General features: G+C 49.2%; 1 protein-coding gene across 1 annotated transcript in view; it reads left to right on the top strand.

The window, feature by feature from the left end:
- The window catches only part of SREBF2 (sterol regulatory element binding transcription factor 2), a 350,039-nt gene that overhangs the window by 171,227 nt on the left and 154,359 nt on the right, over window positions 1-24,453 (top strand). The window contains exons 13-15 of the mRNA XM_086963475.1: window positions 20,995-21,103; window positions 22,835-22,947; window positions 23,298-23,430. Coding sequence (XP_086819601.1) covers window positions 20,995-21,103; window positions 22,835-22,947; window positions 23,298-23,430 — 355 coding nt within the window. The remainder of the gene's footprint in view (window positions 1-20,994; window positions 21,104-22,834; window positions 22,948-23,297; window positions 23,431-24,453) is intronic.

Raw genomic sequence — 24,453 nt, 5'->3', positions numbered from 1 at the left:
ACTCAGAGCTGTACATCTAGCTCTCAAAGCGTTCTTTCCGTCAATTGCATCGACTTCTCTGCTTGTTCAGACGGATAACACAGCAACAATGTACTACCTGAACAAGCAGGACGGAACAAGATCCAAACCCCTGTCTCTGAAAGCCCAGGCAATCTGGAACTGGCTTCTGGCACGAGATATGAGAATATCTGCAGTTCACTTGCCGGGCGTCCTCAAAACAAGAAGTGGTACAAGACCTCTTCCAAAACTGGGGAACACCAGACATCGATCTTTTTGCGGACGTTGAAAACGCAAAATGCTGCGTCTTCACCTCCACGTACCCGCAACCAGGGTCCAAGGGGAATGCTCTGTGGATACACTGGTCGGAGACATTACTCTACGCTTTTCCACCGATTCCACACATTCCCTTGGTGATCTGGAAGCTGTAGAAGGCCAAGACAGACATAATCCTGGTTGCTCCAGATTGGCCTCGCCAGTGGTGGTATCCGGACCTTCTTCACCTATCCAAAGTACCACACAGGAGGCTGTAATGTCATCCGGATCTGCTGACCAGGGCGAGCGTCAAGGTGTTCCATCCCAACCTGCCGTCCCTGAGGTTAGCAGCATGGCTTCTGAGTTCATCCAATACGGACATTTAGGCCTATCACAGGACTGCATGCAGATTTTAAAGGGGGCTAGGAGAGCTTCTACAAGAAAGTCTTATGCTTTTAAGTGGAAGCGTTTTTTCATGTGGTGTACTGTTGGAGGTCATGACCCTATTCAAGGTCAAGAACAGGTACTGTTGCCATACTTACTGTCTTTGGCCAAAGCAGGTTTACATCCTCCATAAAAGTTCACCTGGCAGCGATAACAGCATATAGAAAGTCTCCCCCTCGGGCTTCTTTCTTTCAGATGCCAGTAGTTAAGGATTTCCTGGAGGGTCTCAAGAAAGTCTATCCTCCTGTTAGGGCTCCTTCTCCTCCCTGGGAGCTAGATGTGGTCCTATCTAAGCTAATGGGGCTGCCCATTCATAAGGCTTCCCTGCAACACCTGTCATGGAATACTGCTTTTCTTGTGGCAATCACTTCTGCATGCAGGGTAAGCGAGATACAGGCCTTATGCTCTACAGAGCCTTGTCTCATTTTTCATCCGAATAGAGTGGTGTTATGTACTCATCCGAGCTTCTTTCCTAAGCTGGTCTCCGATTTTCACATTAACCACTCTTCCCACTTTTTTTGCCAATCCGAACAGTCCGGCTGAGAGAGCTCTGCACTCTTTAGATTTAAAACGAGTGTTGAAATTCTACCTTGATAAAACAGAGTGTACGAAAGTCTGACCAACTGTTTGTGAATTATGGTCAGTTGAATACAGGTTTTTCTGCCTCTAAAAGGTCTATTTCTAGATGATAGTGTCATGCATTTTGTTATCTTATCAGTTGGCACAAAAGCAGCTCCCGGGCAAGCAGAGAGAACATTCTACAAGAGGCAAAGCTGCTACAATAACAATGCTTAGGAATGTACCAATTTATGAAATTTGTAAGGCAGCCACATAGCGTTTGGTTCATACCTTCGCACGCCATTACTGCCTTGATTCTGACGCTCAGTTTGGCCAAGTATTCCTGAGAAATTTGTTTGGGTAATATCTGTTTGTTAAAAGTTTTGGTTCGAGTCATGTGGGCTGCTGAATTCATATCTGTGCATAGATCGCCGCCTAGTGTTGGGTCCGGATGATTGCACATTGTTGTCCTGGAAGAGTCTTCGAAGTATCACGAGATAGGTGGCTCCTCCCCCGGACTACAGTGCGCATGGGCATCCTCTCCATCCTCAGATTGTTTTTTTCCGCCATTGGGTTCGGATGTACTTTTCTTTACTCAAGTTCGGAAACTTTCTAAAGGCCAAAAGGCCTTCGGGCCGTCTGTATTGTTTCGATCGGTGCCGAGTTCTTGTTCCAGTTTTCTTGAGCAGGACGTCTAAGAAAGCCGCGTGGCCTTTTCGACACCGGAGGCCTGATCATCAATGAACTGGCTCCGTTCCAAACGATGCCCCCTCTTAAACTCCAAGTACCCTTACATCGATGTACACCCGGTGTGCAACAAGTGCTCATCACCGGAGCACGACGAGAACAACTGTCTAGCTTGTGCTCGATTCAGGTCGAAGAAGACGCTTAGACTCCGACGCGCTGCAAGGCAGACGTTGACCAAGCCAGCGCCAGACCCGGTGAATATCTTCGATGAAGAAGACGACGAGCTCGTCGACACAGAGGATCCAGAACAGCAGTCGGATCCCGGTTCGGAGCATGGCTCCGACTATTATGAAGAAGACTAAGACCACGTCGAATTTGAAAACATCGTAGAGGTAAGGAACGACGTATCTCCCATCGGAGCCGTCGATGACGACTCGAGCGATGAAACAGAGACTCAAACACTTTCAAAGGCTCAGGTCGAGGCATCGCCAGAAGGCCTTAGCCAAGATCATGAAGTACATTCTATAGCCCCGTGTCAAGGCCTGGCTAAGAAAACATTACATGAGCCATCGGTTCCACTACAAAAAACTAAACCGAAAGCCAACGAGCCAATAACGAAACTGAAAGTGCTAAAAACAGTCTTCGGGTCGAAAACCTCGAACCCATCGGAGTCGAATAATAAATCGGGTGTCGACAACCCTGCGGGGTTAGAAGTAATAAGTGTCGAACCGAAGATCGGGGCGATGAAGGCGGCCATTAAAACCAAGCACGTCGAACCAAAAAAGTCGACGTCGATGGACAGCGACATAAACAAAGGACTCGAGTCTCAGAAGGGTCTCGATCCAAAGCCTCAGGTCAACAAACCCCAGCTTGTCAAAGGCCTCGAGTCGAAAGTCAAAAGCGCCTCGAAGGACCACTTCGAGTTGAGGCAGATGCCACAAAAATGTATTGGCGAAAAAGCAAAGTCGGTCGGGCCTACATCGACGCCGGCGCCGAAGGGGGTCAGTCTGTCTAAGGACGCTATGCCACCGATAAAATTCGGACTACCACCGACTGCACGCCCCAAGGCGCCCGATCAAAACCTGGGGTCGAAACCCCCCAACAGGTGTTATTGGGAAAAAGGAGTCATCCTCTGGAGGAGGACGTTATGTACCAGGAGCCCTCATATGATGACCAGTCCAAGTTACATATCGACTCACAATCTGGTAAACTTACTGTTTATCAGAAGAAAATCAGGTCAGAAAATACCTTGGAATCATACAAAATTCCACTAAAAAAGAAAAGGGATTCTGCAACATCAACTGTCCTTTTCGAGACTGTGGGGTACTATGGCCAAGACACTTCAGCATATTCACCCCCACCCACAACTGAGGATATGGGGTATGATAATGAGGAACAATATCATTACCCTGCGGACACTAATCGGGATGACCAAACTCAAGCCTGGACAGACCCTGCTGACCAGGGGGAATCACAAACTATTCCTGATACTCCCTCTTATCCTGTGAAAACTTCACCAACGGAAGATACGGCTGCGTTCAACGCTTTAATTGAAAGGGCAGCACTAAATCATGATGTGGACATGCATGCTGACCCAGTTGAAGAGGACTTCCTGTTTGACACTTTCTCCACTTCAGAGAAATCTGTTAAAACTTTGCCAATGCTCAAAGGTGTCCTGAAACACGCAGGGGACGTTTTCAAGGAAACCACTAAAGGAAGGGTTATTAACCCCATGATCGAAAGGAAATATAGACAGGCGCCTGTGGACCCTACATATATTAAGGGACAGCTGCCGTTAGACTCCTTGGTGGTCTCTAATGCTCGTAAGCGCACCAACTCACAAACTACGGGTGATGCTTCTCCTCCACACAAAGAATCTAAAGTACTAGAAGCTTCTGGGAAAAGGGTGGCTGCTCAAGCAGCTAATATCTGGAGGATTTCGAATACACAGGACTTTAGCCAGATACGATAGGGCACATTATGACACTCTAGAGCAACTGCTACAACATTTGCCTGAGGCCTACAAGGAGGGAGCAGAGATGCTAATCCAGGAGGGTAAACTCCTATCCAACGCATCCATTAAGTGTGCGCTAGACGCAGCAGACACTGCAGCCAGGGCCATCAACACAAGCGTCATGCTCAGGAGGCATGCTTGGTTGCGCATCTCTGGTTTCAAACCTGAGATTCAAACCACATTACTAAACCAGCCTGTAAACCCAGATTTTCTTTTTGGTCCTGATGTGGACACAATCTTAGAAAAGATTAAAAAAGACACAGAGACAGCCAAGTCCATGGGTGCCTTGCAGGCCCAACAATTTAAAGGTGGTTCCTTTTGTTGCTCCACTAACAGAGGAGCTACACGAGGCCAGGCATCACAACAAACCCCATACAATAAAGGGAGCACGCAAACCACCTACAATAAAAATAATAGAGGTGGATACCGTGGCAACAACAGCAAAGGCAGAGGACGAGGGAATAACAACACCAGATCCTCCACCAATGCTAAACAGTGACGCCTTGTCACTGCCCCCGGACCATATAACACCGGTCGGGGGACGATTACAACAGTTCCTGAAGTCATCAGCATGCTGCAAAAAGGTGCCATAGAACTCGTCCCTATACAGGAACACGGTACGGGGGTATACTCGCTATACTTCTTAATCCCCAAAAAGGACGGGTCTCTCAGGCCAATACTGGACCTCAAGCCCCTAAACCAATACATCTTGTCAGAACATTTTCACATGCTCACTTTACAGCAGGTTCTACCATTGCTCAGTCAGGAAGATTTCCTCGCAACACTAGACCTAAAAGTCGCGTACTTCCACATACCAATACATCCTGCACACAGGAAGTATCTCAGGTTTACCATACAAAACCAGCACTACCAGTTCAAGGTCCTACCTTTCGGGGTGACAACAGCCCCCAGGGTGTTTACCAAGTGCCTAGCGACAGTAGCGGCGCACCAGCGGAGAAACCATGTCCACGTCTACCCCTATATGGACGACTGGCTCATCCAGGTAAAGTCGGTCCAGCAAAGTGCCAGCCACAAGTCGCACACTATTCACCTCCTGCACAGCCTCGGATTCTCATTAAACTACGCAAAGTCTCATCTCCAACCCGCTCACATACAACAGTACCTAGGAGCGACTATAAACACTCTGGTAGCAAAAGCACAGCCAAACTCGGCAAGAATCGGCAGTATTCAGTTGCTGATTCAGAAATTCAGACCCCAACACTCACTCCCAGCATGGGTGTTTATGCAGTTGATAGGCATGATGGCCTCCTGCATCTTTATAGTCCCTCACTCGAGGCTACACATGCGTCCGCTTCAGGAATGCTTAGCACGGCAGTGGAACCAGGCTCAAGGACAGTTAACCCCTTCCATGCTGGGCCGATTTTTCTCGTGTGCTAGGCTTATTAAAGAATCAATGGCTTTATGACGGCCCCCAGCCGTCATGAGCACACGAGCACTGTAATGCATGACGGATGGGGGCCGTCATCAGCATGGAAGGGGTTAAAAGACCTAGTGTAGGTGACCGGTCGTGCATACCACTCTCTGCATTGGTGGAACCCACAAAACCTTTGCAGGGGACGACCGTTCCAAGAGCCTGTACCACAAGTAGTGCTGACAACGGACGCATCTCTCCTGGGCTGGGGAGTGCATGTCCTCCATTACACAGTACAGGGACTATGGACGACACAGCAAAGGAAGATGCACATCAACCTGCTGGAACTGATGGCAATCTTCATGGCAATGAAGGCCTTCAAGGTACATCTGTGCAACAAAGTTGTGTTGATCCGGACGGACAACATGACTGCCATGTACTACATACAAAAGCATGGAGGGACACACTCTCCACAGTTGTCACATCTAGCGCAAAGCATGTGGAAGTGGGCCATTCAGAGAAACATTTTCCTCATGGCGGAACACCTCCTAGGCAGGGACAACCAGATGGCGGATCTGCTCAGCACAGCCACCAGATGCCACCAGATGCACGAGTGGGAGATACATCCCTCAGTGCTCCACCTGTACTTCCAGCAGTGGGGTCGCCCAGAGATAGACCTGTTCGCCACACGGGAAAACGCAAAATGCCAAAGCTTCGCCGGCAGCTTTCCACATCCGCAGTCTCAGAGCAATGCGATATGGATAAAGTGGTCAGGCAGGTTTGCGTACGCTTTTTCCCCAGCCCCGCTCATACCACTAGTGGCATGCAAACTGCGACAACACTCCATGACACTCATCCTAGTTGCTCCAACGTGGGAGAGGCAACCATGGTACACCACGTTCCTAGAACTTTCCGTGGTGCCTCATCAAAGGCTGCGATTAGCACCCAGTCTTTTAACGCAGAGCCATGGAGACATTCAGCACCCAGATCCCCAACAGTTGAACCTTGCGATCTGACTCCTGAAGTCGTAGAGTTTGGTTACCTGAACTTGCCTCCTGACTGTATGAACATTATCAAGGAGGCAAGAAGACCTACAACCAGAGCTTGCTATGCGGCGAAGTGGAAGCGGTTTGTCATCTATTGTACCAATAATGACATAAATCCGCTAGATGCATCTACTCAAAACATCATATGTTACCTGTTACATTTACATAGATGCAATCTAGCCCGTAGCTCCATACGTATACACTTGGCTGCGGTGGCAGCTTATCTTCAGAACAGGCAACACCTTTCACTCTTCAGAGTACCTACTATTAAAGCTTTTATGGAGGGACTCAAACGAGTGATTCCTCCAAGACACCCACCTTCACCTGTCTGGAACTTGAACGTGGTTCTAACCAGACTAATGGGACCACCTTTTGAACCTCTACACTCGTGTGAGATACAGTTTCTAACGTGGAAAGTGGCTTTCCTAGTAGCGGTTACATCACTTAGAAGAGTTAGTGAGCTACAAGCCCTAACTATTCAGGAGCCATTCATACAAATTCATGCAAATAGAGTAGTACTGCGTACAAACCCTAAATTTATGCCAAAGGTGGTATCCCAGTTTCACATTGTAGGAGAGTAGGGTCTGCAATCCTATGATCACCCAGATTTTTTTGCTTTTGTTTCACTGGTTTACGACTTTCTCTGGCTGTGGGCCTGCTAATCAGACCCACAGCCTAGCTGTTCTCTCACTAAATTACAACGTGTACCCTAGGTGCATTTACCAATTGGTACTAGGCCACCTTATCAGACCCTGTAACTCAGGGCATAGGTGTACCCAGGGCCTACCAGGGGCTGCGGCATGTATTATGCCACCCCTGGCTGGCCATCTAAATCTGACACACTGCTGCACGACAGCTGGGGCAAGGTGGTGTAATCACCCCTTGCTTTAGATATAGTATACATATCTAACCCTAAAATGGACACACAGATTCCTATCAGTCACTCCTATGGCAGGCCTTGACAATCCTGAAGGCAAAGTGCTTGGAATCGTGTGAGATGGTGCTCTGGCATGAGCTGAGCCCGTTTGCAGCTTGCGGAACCAAGTCCTAATAGCTGTTCCATGATAACGCATACCATATACTCTTAAGTGCATTATAATCCTTGTGGTTAAATGCTATCTTTGGTATCGCTTTATCAAAACATGTCGAGTAAGGTGTCATACGAATTGGAATACTAACCCCTCGCCAATTCTGGCGACGGGGTTAGCATTCCACCCTTCTAGAGGGACACAACATGTATGTATCTGTGAACCCCGGTTAAAGTTAACTCGAGCCTCAGCATCACAAAATGGATGCTGCCACCACAGACACAAGTCTGACCCCCTGCAGCTGGGAGTCCTTCCAGCGAGGGGAGCTTGGACAAAGGGTTTCCTGTCAGGGGCGGTGCTAGCACCATCCCAGACAGGGTTTTGTGTATCCTGGGTAGGCAGGGCTTTACAGGAAGGTGACTGCAAGTGGCACCCCGGTGATCACTACGCATCTGCCGGCTAGAACCAGTTCCAGGGGCACACCAGCCCCTGAGCTGGGGAAAGTCTGGCATGGGAGAGGAGTGTAACCACCCCCTTCCTGGTCCCACCCCTAGGGCAGGACCTAGTCGCGTACCCACCCCTTTCTTTAGGATAAAGGCAGGAGCGGGGACCCTCCAAATTAGATCATCTTTGAATCAAGATACTACTTTCTACGAAAGGAACTCTCGACTTCTTCTTAAGATTTCTCCCTTGTGACTAAGGAGTAGTCACCCTGCATCCGCAGGCACCATCTAAGAACACTGCGGTTTGCTGCACGTCCTTCCTCCGGAATCCGACCGACCAGCACAACGAGACCCAGCTTCCCTGGCACCTCTGACCTCTACCTACCTCTACAGCTAAGCTGAGAACCGTAGGTGCGACGAGACCTCGAGGGACCGGCCATCATCAGAACTGCACGACTTCTATCCAGCACGACCGCCGAGGGATCCTCTGGTGAGTGCTTTGGGGTCCGAGAAGCCCCGGCCCTGAGCAGCTCCAGCACCGAAGTCCAGCCCCCCCCAGCATCCACGAGATCTGCGTGGGGCCCTTCTGCTTTTTGTTGCTCAACGCGTTGTCTGGCTACTAGCCCGCTGGCTTGTGGCCTTCCCGACGACGACGGACGACAACAACACTGCTGGTCTGGTTGCTCCAGACAGGCCCCTGCTCCCTTCCAAAAGAGGAGCACCCCGGACCCTCCTAGTCTACTCCAGACGCCATTTTAGGTCCACCGAGTGGGCTTGAATTTGCCAAGACTTGTTGCCCCAATCCTGGGTCCAGCGACGTCGACAGCATCAACCATCGTGGGACAGCTCGCACCTCCATCCTGGTCGCGGACAACGCCTCCTGGTCCGTGAGACTGCAGAGCCCAGCGTCGCCCACTCACCTGGTCGAGGTGACTCCATCCGGTGCCATCCTGGTGCCCATCTGATCACTGGCTAATGATTCAGGACTTGGTCCCCTCTGCTCACAGGTGTCTTCCATCTTCGATCCAGGCTTGGATCCACCGAACAATCTTCACTGGTCGCCTGCCAGCAACTCCTTCTTTCAGGCTCCTGGTTCGTCAACAAGGGTTTCCGGCGACACTTGAACCCTATGCAGCCGCAGCCCCTGGGCTAGGTAAACCGAGTACCCCGGTGCTCCAGCGTAGGCCAACTCTCTAAGTGCCTAGATCCACTTTCGTTTTTGACCTACCTAGTCGGGTTCGCCCGAGAACACTAACTTTGCTTTTACTAGCCTCCATAGACTTTGTCCCAATCCCGCGTGAGAGTGCACACTCTGCACCGAGTCCCCTAGGCCTCCTACTAGTAATCTGAAGGTTCAGTAACGTAGTCCTAGCGATTCCAGAGCCTATTAGTCCAGTACTTACCTGCTAGTAATTTCGCATTCCACTTTTGTAGTATATGGTTTTCCGTGCCCCTCGGGCATTTGTGTAAATTGTGCAACTTAAAGTATTTTCGTAAGAGTTTTGTTGTGTGCTTAGTACCCTGTCCTCATAAAGAGTACAGGGCTGTTGTGATCTAAATAAATACACTGTTTATTTTCATAACACTTGTGTGGTGTCCTTTCACTTGGTGTTCAAGGGGTATATGTGATGGTATAACAGCTGGCTTAACACGCCCTCTAGAGTTTAGCCCGAAGACTGCTCGTATCCACGCTACTAGGATAGCTGGTCTATAAGGTTGACTTACAACCAATCATCAATAAGGGTTGTTTGGACTGATACATAGTGATCACTAGAATTAGGCCAACTTCTCACACACATCAATCAAACTATCGAACTGCCAGTGTTCTTCCCAAATCCAGATTCAGTGGCAGAAAGAGCTCTCCATACCCTAGACGTTAAAAGAGCTCTCCTGTACTATATAGACAGGACAAAACCTTTCAGAAAAACTAAACAACTGTTTGTTGCCTTTTCACCACATCATAAAGGCAACCCCATTTCAAAATCGGGTATAGGCAGATGGATTGTTAAGTGCATACAAATTTGTTATCAAAAAGCTAAACGCACGTTAACAGTTCCCCCAAGAGCACATTCCACACGTAAGTTAGGGGCATCCATGACTTTCCTAGGAAACATTCCTCTAGAAGACATATGTAGAGCAGCCACATTGACTACCATACATACATTTACCAAACACTACTGCGTAGATGTACACTCAAAACAGCAAGCAGCTGTTGGACAGGCTGTACTCGGGACTCTTTTTCAGGCTGCTGCAGCTGGCACAGGCAACCACCGCTAGGGGGGAAACTGCTATATATTCTATGCACAGATATGAATTCAGCAGCCCACATGCCTCGAACGAAATATGCTACTTACCAGTATGCATCTGTTCTTGGCATGTAGGGCTGCTGACATTCATATCGCCCTCCCTCCTCCCCGCTGCCTGTCGCAGCTGTAGCACTCAGAATTATTCTTAGCATGGACATCACTTACTGTATCATACTCCATCCCTGCCACAATGGCGAAAAACAATTTGAGGATGGAGAGGATGTTCATGCGCACTGTAGTCCGGGGGAGGAGCCACCTATCTCGTGATACTTCGAAGACTCTTCCAGGACAACCATGTGCAATCATCCAGACCCAACACTAGGCGGCGATCTATGTACAGATATGAATGTCAGCAGCCCTACATGCCAAGAACAGATGCATACTGGTAAGTAGCATATTCCGTAGGCTGGCATTTGCCCGCAGTTTATGGGGATGGGCTTGCTAATTTACAGTGCTTATGACTATCCCCTGGAAGAGAATTATAACTTACTTACCTGTAATCGTAGTTCTCTTCCAGGGGTATACTCCTCAAAGTCATAAGCAACCCTCCCGCCTCCCCGGACGAATACCAGACCTATATATGTACCTGTTACCCATGCTGTGATTACACTGTTATACGCCGTCCAAAAGAACTGACCTCACTGTCACCTGTGGTGCATGATGGGAGCCTGGGGGTTCCTGGAGGTCTTAAAGGCATGGCACCAATTTTCCAATTGTTTTCTATGCAGCCTGTCTAGGCTAAACCTGCCTCTACGATCCTGCCTTTTTTACCTTTGTAAATAAAGGTTGTATGTTTCAAAGAGACTCACAGCAGTTTTTTTCTTTACATATATCATATATGGTGACTTTTATGTCTTTATTTGGTCAAATGTCAAAGTTTTACATGCAATAATGGCAGTTTTGGAGCCTAATATGGTGTTTTCAGGCTGCATATGTATATGCATATTATCTATATATATATATATGGGTATATATATATATATATATATATCAAAGCAAAGCTTCTTCCGAAGTGCTGGGACCTGAGAAAGTTGGCGCAGATACCGGCGAAGCAGTCCGGTTTTTTACAACATACAAAGAAAACAAAGTTCGTCTTGCGCAATCAGGCAAAGGAATCCAAAGTGTAAGATAAGCAGTTTATTTACACTATAAATAAACTGCTTATCTTACACTTTGGATTCCTTTGCCTGAGAGCGCAAGACGAACTTTGTTTTCTTTGTGTGTGTGTGTATATTATTGGTTGTTGCTCCGGGATCCCGCACGTGGGCGGGACTCTTCAGTGCTTATGACTTTGATGAGTATACTCCTGGAAGAGAACTAGGATTACAGGTAAGTAACGTATCCATGCAGCTCCACACTGGATGTATTAGGATTACATCTATGATTATAATACGATTATCTGCTTCATCTCAGGTATTTTCTGGGAAACCGAGGCCGAACTTGCATCCCATCCCGCTCCACCTACCAAAATAAAGTAACCTAATGGGGAGTTGCAGCCAAAGGCCAATAGTTCAATGGAGCCATGGGTTGAAAAAGTTTAGGAACCACTGCTCTAGAGCCTTAGGTGGAACAGCCTGTGGTGGTTTTGTGACCGGCAGTTCAATGGCAGCGGTTACAATTTCAGATTTGTCTTGCAGGGATGCAAAATTTTGCAAGAATAAAGATGAATTAGACATTGAACATTTTCAAACTTTTTGACTTCCAGACTTTTACTGGGACCAATCCACTTGATGTATCCAACCAGGGCTCTATCACAGTTGGCCTCAAATCGTTCCTAGGTCCTGGTCTCACGCTTCCATAGGCTATCATTGGTGGTTTGTGCTTATTGGAGCTATTTTCACTAAATCTTTCAAAATGATAAATTCCGGTTCCCCTTATTGGATGTTTTTCATTTTGATCTTATTTTACTCATAAAAATCTGTCTATTTTAACATTTGTTGGAAGCTGGCTCTTTGTGATACATCAAAAAGTTGATATAGCGGATGAAGGGGCCTGCTTGCAGAGGCTGCAGGTAATTCCGGGGAGTCCAGGAGGGGTGAAACCACAATGGATTCGAGCTCTGGAGGGCGGGGGAACCCTGTTTGCATCAGTGGCCCACATCAACTCGGGCTGGAGACGACGGGTGCAGTGGTGGCTTCGGTGGTCGGGTTCCGGAGTCCTCGGAGTCATCTCTTTTGAAGATTCTTTAGAACAGGTCTGCTGTTCACAGGAGGCCTTAAGTCTTTATAGAAGATAAGCAGTCCTCCCACGTTTCTCGGGTCACAGCTGCAGATCGAGTCAACTTTAGTGCTGCCGACAGGCCATCCGGATTGGTACCAGGTCAGCTGCTGCTTCTCTTATGGGCTTTTGTGGCTTTTCGGGGTCCTCTCTCTTAGGTGATCAGGATCTGCTTCTGTGGTGCCAGGGACTCCCATAAATATTGAATTTAGGTGTGTTAGGGGATTGTAGGGTAGTAGCCAATGGGCTTCTGACCCCTGGGGTTACTATGCCCCCTATATGGCCACTTCCTGGGGGAAGTGGGAATACCCCTGGCTCAGAATTCCTAGGTATGCAATCACAAAGATGGCTACATCTGAAAAATCGTGTCCACCTCACAGTAGTCCACCCTAGGGGTGGTACTAGCCTGGAGGTTGCATGCCTACCTGACTAGCTATTTTCCCCACCTCTCCAGGTGCCAAGGGGGCCCTGGACAGGGGGTGGCTTCCTCTCCATTGAGGGGAACCAAATTCACATTCCAAAGGCAGCAGCTTCTTTGAAGCTCACCCGCCCAAGGAGACTAATCAGCAGGTCATCCATTGGGAGGGGATATTACACCCTCTTCCCGGGCAGGCTTTTGTTCTGGGTCTCCTGAGAGCAAAAGACCCTCACCCTTGGAGGTCAGAACAGCGACTCGGTTGGCAGGCTGGCAGAAACCAGTCCGCTAGGACACCAGAGCCTAGTAGGTTTTCAGGGGGCACCTCTAAGGTGCCCTCTGAGTGCACAGATTGGCAAATCTGACACTGGCATCAGTGTGGATTTAGCAATACCAGATGTTTGATACCAAACATCCCTATTTTTAGTGAACCCATCATGTAGCTGGGTAACTCATTTTCATCAACACATGTGCTAAAATTGCTTCCCTGTTCACTTGTACTAGCAGTAATTGGACTGACCAGCACAGGGGCTTCTCTACTCATGCAGGCCTGCTGTAGAGGTGACTTACAAATATGACCTGCAGTGGTAGAGAACAAGGCAAACTGATGCGTGACATGTTGTTTTTTCACTTTTGTCTGCACCAAAACGCACAGCCTACAATGGCAGTCTTGCATGTGCTTGGTGAGGGGGTCCCTTAGGGTGGCACAATTCATATTGCTGCCCTTAGGGACCCTCTTTGGTACCTCGTGCCCTAGGTAACCATTTACTGGGAACATACATATGGTGCTAATGCTTTTGCCAGTCGGGCGAGTAATTGTACAGTTTTTAGGGAAAGAGCACTGGTACTGGGGACCTGGTTAGCATGATCCCAGTACACTCCTGTCACATCATTTACCAGGCAAAAAGTGGAGGGGTACTGCAACAAAAACCCAGTTTTATACAACATGGGTTGTGGATTTTTATTGTAATTTGTGAAACTTTTTCTACTGTGTATCCTCTGCTCAAATACTTCATACATTGGCTTTGATTTAAGCCTGGTTGCTTTGTGTCACGTTTCCAGGGAGTAAGCACTCATTCATATTATTAGTAAATTTATTGTGACATCGAATAGATAGTTGCCTTATCCTTTGAGGTGGACATCTGTCCACCCCAAATAATAATCCACTTTTTTAACTCTAATCTTCCCTTAAAATTGTAATGTCATCTATACATTTGCGGGGGGTGTCTCTTTCATAATTAGATATAGAAATGCGTGTTTGAAACCTTTATGTACTTTATTTTTTACCAAAATTTGTATGAATAACACCCCTTTATCCAGTATTTGGGTGTCTTTCATAGATTCACATGCCTGAATCATTCCCCGTCGCCGAGACGGGAGCCTCCGGTACATAAAAAAGTAATGTCCTAGGGACATACATAGAGAATATAGGCCGAAGGGCCTCCCCTTTGGGGCCTTTCCACGTCCTTATGTAAAAAGGACCGAACTCTCATCGTTAGCCAATCAGCTCCGACCTCCCTCTAGAACCTTCCCGGGAGGAGCCTCAGTCCCTCAGATTTTCTACCGCACGTTGTGCTAGGGAGTCTCCAACCTGAGCTCTTCAGGGTTTCCAACAGTCGAAGTTCACTTAGTCGATGGTAGGATAAAAATCCTTTCCGTACAATCTTTATCCTATCATCGACTCTTCGTCCATGGCGGACTCACAGAAGAAAGCCCTTCTAAGGGCCTGTTCCTCCTGCGGCAAGCAGCGGATTCAAGCGGAGGACAAGCACGACCTGTGCTTATATTGCCTGTACCCTGACCACGTCACTGACAAGTGTAGGGTGTGTAGAGCCTTCCCAAAGAAGACTGTTAAGGAAAGGGAAACTCGCCTGCGCGAATGGCTCGACAGGCTTAAGGTCCGAGACACTCTGGAATCTTCCGAGGGTAGTGTCTCCGCGACCTCCAAAGTCTCCAAGAAGAGACCCAGGGTGCAGTCCCCTGGAGAGACAGACACTCCTCCTAAGAAGGCGCACAGGAAGCCTTCGGAGGCGCGCTCCACCACCTCCTCCGTGTCTGTTAAGGATGGCCAGAGGTTCAAGAAGCCCGCTCCATCTACTAAGCGGACCACCTCAGCCACGACCACTGTGTCGACCACTACGGCCTCATCGCCCTCCGCGACGGCCACGACGACCACCACTGCGTCCTCAGGCGCACCGGTCTCCTCGACCATTCCTCTGAAACCTTCATCCAGTACGAAGACGGCCTCTTCGTCACCTAAGAGGTCTAAATCTACAGGTACGCCTTCGCCGAAAACACCTCTTACCGAAGGCTCGTCACCTAAAACGTCGAAGTCAAGTTCGTCACCTAAAACGTCAAAGTCAAGTTCAAAGAGCACACATTCGACAAAGATATCTCAAGTCCAAGGCACTACCATCAGTGAGGCGGCGAAACTCTTATCCCCGCAAAACTTGATGCCATTGACCCTGACGGAGGTGCCCAAATCACCACCACACACGGCGGGGGCGCCATCTTCACGCACGTCGTCGGAAGAGACCCCGGCGCCATCTTGGAAAGAATCGAGATTGGTCGAAGTCTCTATTCACTCGATTCCAACGCCCTCGGATCGCCCAACGGTGGAGTTGGCACCTGAACAAGAACAGGAGACACTCCAAAGTGAGGAGTCAGACGAAGAACAGGAGGTTCACGAGGAACGCCAGGACGTCCACGAGGTCCGGGACGAAGTTATGTATCAGGGCCGCTCCCTGAACGTCGACACGGTGAACACCCCGATGATCTGTTTGCCACTGTCTCTGGTCAACGATTTGAAATCCCTGGTGCAGGACTATAAACAACGGTTCCCGGACGCCGACAGCGGTACCCAGGTACCGGTCACCCAAGCGCAACCATCGGCCTCGCACCCTTCCGCTCCCCAGGCCCGTCCTCGGAGCCAACTCCGACCGCAAACCCAGGCGGAGGACTCATCGGAAAGCGAGGAGGATGAGACGGACTTAGAGGAAGGCGAGGTGCAAGACGTCGCCTCGGACCACAGAGACGACGATGCCGATGCTGCGTCATCACACCATTCGTCTACCCCGGCATCCCCGCGACCGCGCCACTCTGAAGCGGCGGACGTGGGAGGTTTCCACAAACTGGTGGACAGAGCTGCAAGGAGATTTCACATGGCAGTGGAATCCGCGGAAACGGAATGCTTCCTCCATGATTTCAAGGAGCACAGCCAGAAAACGACCAAGTCTATTCCTCTTATAGACTTTCTATGGGAACAGGGCAAGAAGCTGATGCTCACGCCTGCTTCGGTGCCTGCGGTGGTTCCGCGCCTTGACAAAAAATATAAGGCCCCGAACTCCGCACCTGCCTGCCTGACCGGCCACCCCAAACCGGACTCGGTTGTCACTCAGGCGGCCCAAAAACAATCCCGCAACCCCTCCTCGCCGCTGTCCGCGCCCCCGGACAAGGAAGGAAGGAAGCTGGACACCATAGGCAAGAGGTTCTCTACCACGTCAGCCATGTCCATCAAGGTGGCAAATTCCATCGCCCTCCTTGGCCGCTACAACCGCCAGCTCTGGGAAGACATAGCTCCCTATCTGCAAAGTCTGCCAGCCGCGGTCCAGGACGAGGTGAAAGCACTTCTAGCGGAAGGACAAAACTCTGCGGCAGAAATTATCGACTGCGCCATCGACGCAGCCATGACGGGATTCCGCCAGTTGGCAGGGGCTGCCGTGCTACGCCGCCAAGGCTGGCTCAAAGCGACGTCTTTTCGGCAGGAGGTCCAATCTAAGGTGCTAGATATGCCGTTCGATGGCCAATTCCTCTTTGGGGAGAAGATAGACGAGGCACTCCAGGCCATCAAAAAAGACACCGACACGGCGAGGGCTCTGGGCTCCCTCCAGTCCCGGAACCAATCCTTTCGGGGGGGCCGCTCCAGAGGTCAGTACTCCTACAGAGGTTCCTACCAAAATCGGTCGTCCTATTCCTACGGCAACAGGAACCAGCCCCAGCACAAACAACAGTCCCGTCAGTCATCCTATGGGAGGTCATCCTTCAGAGGCAAATCCGCCAAGAAGGGCACTGGCGGCCGCCAGTGACCATTTACTCCGGCCAGTCCCACCACCGTCTCAATCCTTTCGAATTGGGGGAAAACTGACCCACTTCTTCCACAATTGGCAAAAAATCACTACGGATCGGTGGGTACTACAAATAATTCAATTTGGACATTCCCTGGAACTGGTCAACACCCCTCCCAACACCCCTCCGCTAAAGCGTGCTCACAAACACCTGCACCTCCTTCTCAAAGAGGTCTCCGCCATGTTGGTCAAAGGAGCCATCGAAAGAGTCCCAAAGTCCCAGAAGGGGAAGGGTTTTTATTCCCACTTCTTCCTAGTCCAACAGAAAGGGGACAAGTGGAGGCCGATCCTAGACCTCCGGGCGCTCAACGCCTTCCTGCGGAGTCAATCCTTCCGGATGGTCACAATCCAGGAGATCCTGGGAGCACTGGAAAGAGGAGACTCGATGGTCTCCCTGGACTTACAGGACGCCTACTACCATATCCCCATCCTCGTAAGGCACAGGAAGTACCTACGGTTCGAAATAGCGGGCAGACATTACCAGTTCAAGGTCTTGCCATTCGGCCTCAAATCTGCGCCACGTATCTTCACGAAGTGCTTAGCGCCTGTGGCAGCCTTCCTGCGACAAAGGGGTCACCAGGTGTTCCCCTACCTGGACGACTGGCTGGTGAAGGCGCCTTCCCCGGAAGGCGCGACGGCTTCATCCAACGCCTGCAGCGCTCTTTTTCAACAGCTGGGTCTGACGATCAACCTCAAAAAATCCTGCATTACTCCATCAACGAGGATCACCTTCCTAGGGGCTACCCTGGACACGAAGCGCGCGAAGGCTTTCCCCTCAGAGGACAGGACCAACAAAATACTGTCCCTGGCCGCGGCGGTGGCCAAGAAGCCTCGCATCAAGGTACGGACATTCACCTCCTTGCTAGGGATGATGTCTTCATGCATTCTCCTCATACCTCACTGCAGGCTCCGCATGCGTCCCCTACAGGAGGCGCTGGCGAGACAATGGACACAGAGTTCCGGCTCCTTCGAGGACATTATCACGATCACACCGGCCATCACAAAGGCCCTTCTCTGGTGGAGAAACCGGACGCACCTGACGGCCGGCTTGCAGTTCCTCCTGCCACCGGCACCACTGGTCATCACGACAGACGCCTCACTGGAAGGCTGGGGCGCAGTACTGTTGGACCTTCGAGTCAGCGGAAAATGGGACGCCCAGGAGACACGACTACACATCAACCTACTGGAACTGAGAGCAGTGTATCTGGCTCTACAGGCCTTCCTGCCACGGATCGGATCTTCCCCCGTGCTCGTCAAAACGGACAACACCACGACGATGCACTACCTGAACAAACAAGGGGGAACGCGATCTCTCTCTCTCTCACGAGAATCGCAAAAAATCTGGAACTGGTTGGTGGCGCACGGGCTCTCCCTCAAAGCGGAGTACGTTCCCGGGAAGGACAACACTATCGCGGACGCCCTCAGCAGACGGACCTCTCTCTCCCACGAATGGGAGCTGAACGGCGACACGGTGGCACACGTCTTCTCGCAATGGGGGACCCCGAGGATCGACCTCTTCGCGACGGCAGGGAACGCCAAATGCCAAAGCTACGCAAGCTGGCATCCCCAACGGGGGTCGCTGGGAAATGCTTTTTCCATCGGCTGGTTCAGCGTGTTTGCGTACGCTTTTCCTCCGTTCCCGATGATACCGAGGCTCCTCCGGAAGATGAAGTCGGAGCCGTGCACCCTGATACTGATTGCTCCGTACTGGCCGAGACAACATTGGTTCTCGGACCTGCTTCGCCTGTCCATCAGGCCCCCGATTCACCTACGACAACACCCGAACCTCTTAACGATGTCCGGAGGCCAGGTACACCACCCGAACCTCAGTTCGCTCAAATTATCGGCCTGGCTCCTGAGCACCGAGAGTTCGGAGACCTAGAGATCACGCAGGACTGCAGGGCAGTACTAGCCAAAGCGAGGGCGGGCAGCACGAACAAAACCTACTCGCTGAAGTGGAAAAGGTTCTGCCTGTGGTGTTCGGAACACGACTTACACCCCCTCCGGATCACCCCGGTACAGCTGCTACCGTACCTCCTCCACCTGGCTCAGTCGGGGCTGGCTCACGCCTCCATTAAGGTTCATCTGGCTGCGATTTCGAGATTCACCAGGACCCCATCGGGGCCCTCCCTCTGGTCCTGTCGACTGATAAAACAATTTCTAAAAGGACTCTACAGATCCTTTCCGAGGCCTCGGAAAGTACCTCCAACCTGGCAGTTGAACTTGGTGCTCAACCAACTCATGAAACACCCATTCGAGCCCATACACCGGGCCTCACTCAAACATCTTTCCTGGAAAACGGCACTCCTGCTGGCCCTGACGTCAGCCAGACGGGTCAGCGAACTTCAGGCGCTGTCTATTCAGGAACCGTATCTCCAATTCAGGCACGACCGAGTGGTACTCAGGCCAAACCCTAAATTCATTCCTAAGGTGCCGTCGGACTTTCATCTGAACGAACCGATTGTCCTTAAGTCGTTCTTTGCGAACCCTTCCACGGCAGCGGAAAGGGCGCTGCATTCCCTGGACCTTCAAAGGTGTCTCAAATTCTACTTGGATAGGACCAAAGACGTCAGAAAGTCTTCTCAACTTTTTGTAGCCTACAGCAACCCGCGCATGGGGTTGCCCTTGACGAAACAGAGCATCTCCCGCTGGATTTCTTCAGCGATTGCTTTCTGCCATGATCAGGCCGGACGGCCTTTGACAGACCGAGTGGCTGCCCACTCTACCAGAGCGATGTCAACGTCAGCGGCGCTCTTCGCTGGAGTGACGATCCTGGACATCTGCCGAGCGGCGACCTGGAAGTCCCCGCACACCTTTTCCAGACACTACTGCCTGGACATCGGACTGCAGAGGGACGCTGCAGTGGGGCAAGCGGTGCTACGCCATCTTTTCCAATAAGGTGAGCCTTACCTCGTCCCGCCATCCAGGTATGCACATTCTTCATGGTCTTTGTTTATCTCTGCTATATGCATGACTGTATATTACCATGTTTCTCTCACATTGTCTGTGATTTATGCAGGCCTGCCGGTTGTGGGAATGTGCTTTGCCACTATGCATGTGTAACTGCTCACTACTCTGATTCAGGCATGTGAATCTATGAAAGACACCCAAATACTGGATAAGAAATGCGTTACTTACCTGTAACAGCAGTTATCCAGTGTTGGTGTCTTTCATAGATTCACATGCACCCTCCCGCCTCCCCGGTAAGGACTCACGTACCTCTATGACTACAGTGCCGACACCCTAGCTGGGTGCGTACGAAAATCTGAGGGACTGAGGCTCCTCCCGGGAAGGTTCTAGAGGGAGGTCGGAGCTGATTGGCTAACGATGAGAGTTCGGTCCTTTTTACATAAGGACGTGGAAAGGCCCCAAAGGGGAGGCCCTTCGGCCTATATTCTCTATGTATGTCCCTAGGACATTACTTTTTTATGTACCGGAGGCTCCCGTCTCGGCGACGGGGAATGATTCAGGCATGTGAATCTATGAAAGACACCAACACTGGATAACTGCTGTTACAGGTAAGTAACGCATTTCTTATCTCATAGTGAAGACACCCCTGTGGCATTGTTTATTACAAATGTAAAATGTTAGCTCTGACTCTTTGTGTAATTGGTGAGATTGATCGGAACCTCCATGTGAAATATCCTGATTGGGGTATTCTCTCCCTCAGCCCCACCCAGTGTGCTCAAAATTGTATTGGTTCTTCCTGTGCTGAGTGTTATATTAGATACTTATATGGTACTGAATGTCCTATTATTGCTAATAGATAAATACCTTGTAAAGTTAGGGGGCTAAGTCAGCCACGCTTGAATTCGATTTTACAGTCTATAGATTGCATACAGAACTTTGCAGTTGGTTTGCAACATACTGAGTAATCTTACCAAGTTTTTATTATCTTTCTTCCGCCGCTTACATCTTTGCGGTCATCATGCCCTAGCCTCTTTTCTGGCCCTTGGCCGTTATAGAAAAACCATTTGCTTTTGTTACCGTAGAGAAAGGTCCAATAAGGATGACTGCTTGTGCTGCTTTCAGTGTCTGTTCTTCTTAGATCAATCAGTGTAAAATCCCAGTCTCTTTTTTTTTTTCAGTGGATCCCATCGCACAGGTGCACCGGGCCTTCTGCGAAAGTCTGCTGAGGAAGGCCATGTACTCAATAGTCAAACCTGAGGTTGACCATGCAATGGATGAAGAAGCCAGGTATGCTAGTATTGCTCTCTGTGTACATGTGTGCTTTCCTCCTCCTGGTATAACCTTTTAAAGGTGGGATGAGGGAAGTGTTTTATCTGGTGTGAGGAAATGAGGTGTGTTATATGCTGTGGCGGTGTGACCTCGCAGTGTAATACACTTAACAACCCCTTTAGGTCCAATAGGTTTTGTCTGTCAAACCCTCAGCTCAACTCTGGGTAGCTGTAGCACTGAGCTGCAAGGCTTACACCAAGGAACTAGTGTAAAGCATTTAAACAGCACTAAAACAATTGAAGAAGAAATTGACACAACACAAGAAAATTACATATCCTTCCTGTGTCATATCTTTTTTTTTAAATTCTGTTTCTTAATAAAAGGGCAACATTAAATCGGTTACAGATTGAAGCATTAAAATACTTTCATGTCACATCTCCCATTGCCATAGTCATATCAACAAGACGGTCAGTACAGTGAATATAAGACGGAATGTTACAAGCCACCTAATTTTCTCATCACCTCCCTCACTCAGAACCTACTTCGTATGCTGTCAGAGGCAGAGTGCAAATATATTCTCTACATTTATTCCTTGCTCCCCATGTTCTCTCCCATTTTTTGGGACATCCACGGTTTACATATGTTGCCTTCTCCGCCACCATGACCCATCCATGTCCTTGCACCAGTCATGGAGTGCTGGGGAGAACCGCGATCCCCACAATTGGGCTATATTACTTTTGCCTGTGTCATATGTTGCACCCTGCCTTAGGATTTGGTAGGCTTGCCAGAGGTGTGACCTACGCCGATGTACAGGGAAAGTAGTGGTTAGGCCATTCTTTTCAATGGAAAGGTAGGGCTAGTAGTGCACAGCTGCTCTGACAGACTGCAGACAGACAGGGGGTCTTGTTTTACTTGGAGGACCTCCATGGGGACAACCAGTGCTGCGAACTTCAAGGGTAGCCCTCTAACTTGCATGCCCTAGGTACCAGGGCAAAATATATACAAGGGACTTGCAGGTAACTTAGCCAGCTCTAATTAGGTACAGCCAATGCAACATAAACGTTATGGTTGGGGCACTGGCGCTGAGGTCTGATTAACAGGCCTCAGTGCATTCTCAGAGTCGAAAAACCAGCAGCACTAGTCGAAAAACTTGGGGGTGACCATACAAAGACAGGCATTTCCTTACAGCTAGTAAGTGTTCTAAATCCACGGTTTGTTTCAGTGGAGGAGTGCCAACGAAAAGAGCTGAGTTGATACAATAGCTCATGGACATTGGAGCAGGACAGACGTTTGCGACGTACCGACTGTGCCTTACTCTGGACCTCATTTTATGCTGTGTGCCTTGCCCTGGATGCTGGTCTGGTGCTTTTTCCATTTCTTGGTTGAGGTCCAGGTGCTATCCACTTTTGCTAGGTAAAACCCCAGTGCTGCCCACTTTTCTACGGGGAGGCCTTAGGTCATAAATCTCTCCAGACTGCCCTTCTTGCTGGTTTTGCTAATCTTGGAATGTTCTTTTTGTGGGGTGGCCTGGTTTGCTCTGCGTAGTTTGTGTACAGAATAATATCTTTTTTTAAACTATTTTTATTATTTTTCTGTGAACAATACATGATGCATAACATTCCATCAATTAACAGTGCTACTTGAGATTCAATGTACAGTTGTACAGAATTACAAAGACCAATATTTTTTACGTTAATTCTAGCTGTAGTTTCGGTCATGTTCATGCTGTCTCTGTTTCTCCTCTCTTAGTGAGTTTTCGAGTGCGCAGGAGTACCTACGACTGCTCAGTACGTACACCGACCCAACCAGCAGCACCAGCCCACCCTCCTTTACTGGTTACTCTTCACTGAAGTCCTGTTCAGGTGAGCTCCAATCCCTAATTTGTTTCGTGCTACTCAGCTGCCTAGCACCCTCTTGCCAACTCCCATGATCCTCAATTGACAGGCTATTTATCGCTTTTGATTGGGGACACTAGGAGGAACACAGTAGCTGGTGTTCGAAATGTATGCCTTTGGAATACCAACTGTGAGTAGCCCCAGGATCATGCTGGCTCAACCTCTGCCTGGGGCCATCTCGTCCGTAAAAGATCTTGTACAAGTTAGATTCCTGGCTCTGTCCTGGTTTACTGCATACTACCTCATCCTGCTTCTAGTATTGCCCCTTGTCTCAACCTTTTTCTCTCTTATTTGTCAATAATCTCCTTTTTGTGCAGGTTCTGACCCAGTGTGTCGTTGGTGGTCTTCTGTGGTAAAAATGGCAATCAGCTGGTTGCAGGGAGATGACACTACTGTCCGTGCACAGTTTGCAGAGGTGGAGCGACTCCCAAGATCTCTTGAGGCAACTGAGTGAGTGCTTTATGCTTAGAGCCCTAGCTAGACCAGTGAGGGGAATGAAAGAATGGGGGGTGGGGGGGGGAGGTTTTGCTTCGCTTTTGTGAATCTTAATCTTGGTCCTCTTCAGTTCTTGCTTTCTGTATGGATGCCTCTCTCCCTGCTTACCTCTGCCAAGACAGGAGAGCACTGTGGGATTGTCTCTGCATTGTAGCACCTTTTTATTCAGATGCTCATCCAGTTCTAACCTTGGGAACCCTAGCTGTTGATGAGCTGGTTGGGACCTCCATCACCCATCTCTCTGCTTGTTCCCCTCTGAGTGCTCCTGTCTAGGTAAGGCAACTGGCCTCTTTTGAAGACCTGGTGCTCTATACTCCTGCCCCTTCCTTATTTTCACCAGAATGATATGAGTGAGCATTCCCCTTGCCGCTCTGCTGCTACAACAGTTGATGGTTATTATGTTTTGCTTGGGTGGTTCATTCCCAGATGTGATGCACTGTATATTTGAGTTATTAATGTTGAAATGTATACACTATTAAGATGCTATTGAGCCAAATTCACCGGCATACTCCACAGGTTCTATATAAGACCAAGTTAAAATGTAATGTCACCAATAGGTTGCTCATAGATTAGTGACTGTTTTCATATATGACAACCTGTACTGTACTGTACTGTACTGTGACACTGTTTAATAAATACAAATTAAAAAAAACCTTGGGTATCACATTCTTGCAAACAATACCCATCCCTTTCAGCCTTCCTGCATTATTGAACACCTTACCATGGTATCTTTTTTATTCTTATATTTACATCCTACTTTCATTCATAATGCCTGAAAAGATACCTGAAACAAAAATTAAAAATTCCCTTTTCACATGTTCAGAAGAAGAGACTTGGGTCTCTGGGGTGTTTAAGGGAGAGGCGCAAGGTGAGCCGACAGGCGTATCCCCAGTTGCATATGGATTTACAAATTTACAATACAATATTAGCGGATATTAATCAAAAAAATCTTGAAAATCAATATTAAAGATTATTAAG

The sequence above is a fragment of the Lissotriton vulgaris genome, chromosome 1_1 (genome assembly GCF_964263255.1).
Source record: "Lissotriton vulgaris chromosome 1_1, aLisVul1.2, whole genome shotgun sequence".
Lineage (NCBI taxonomy): Eukaryota > Metazoa > Chordata > Amphibia > Caudata > Salamandridae > Lissotriton > Lissotriton vulgaris.
Note: the sequence above shows the minus strand (reverse complement) of the source record. Positions and strands in the feature narration are given on the sequence as shown.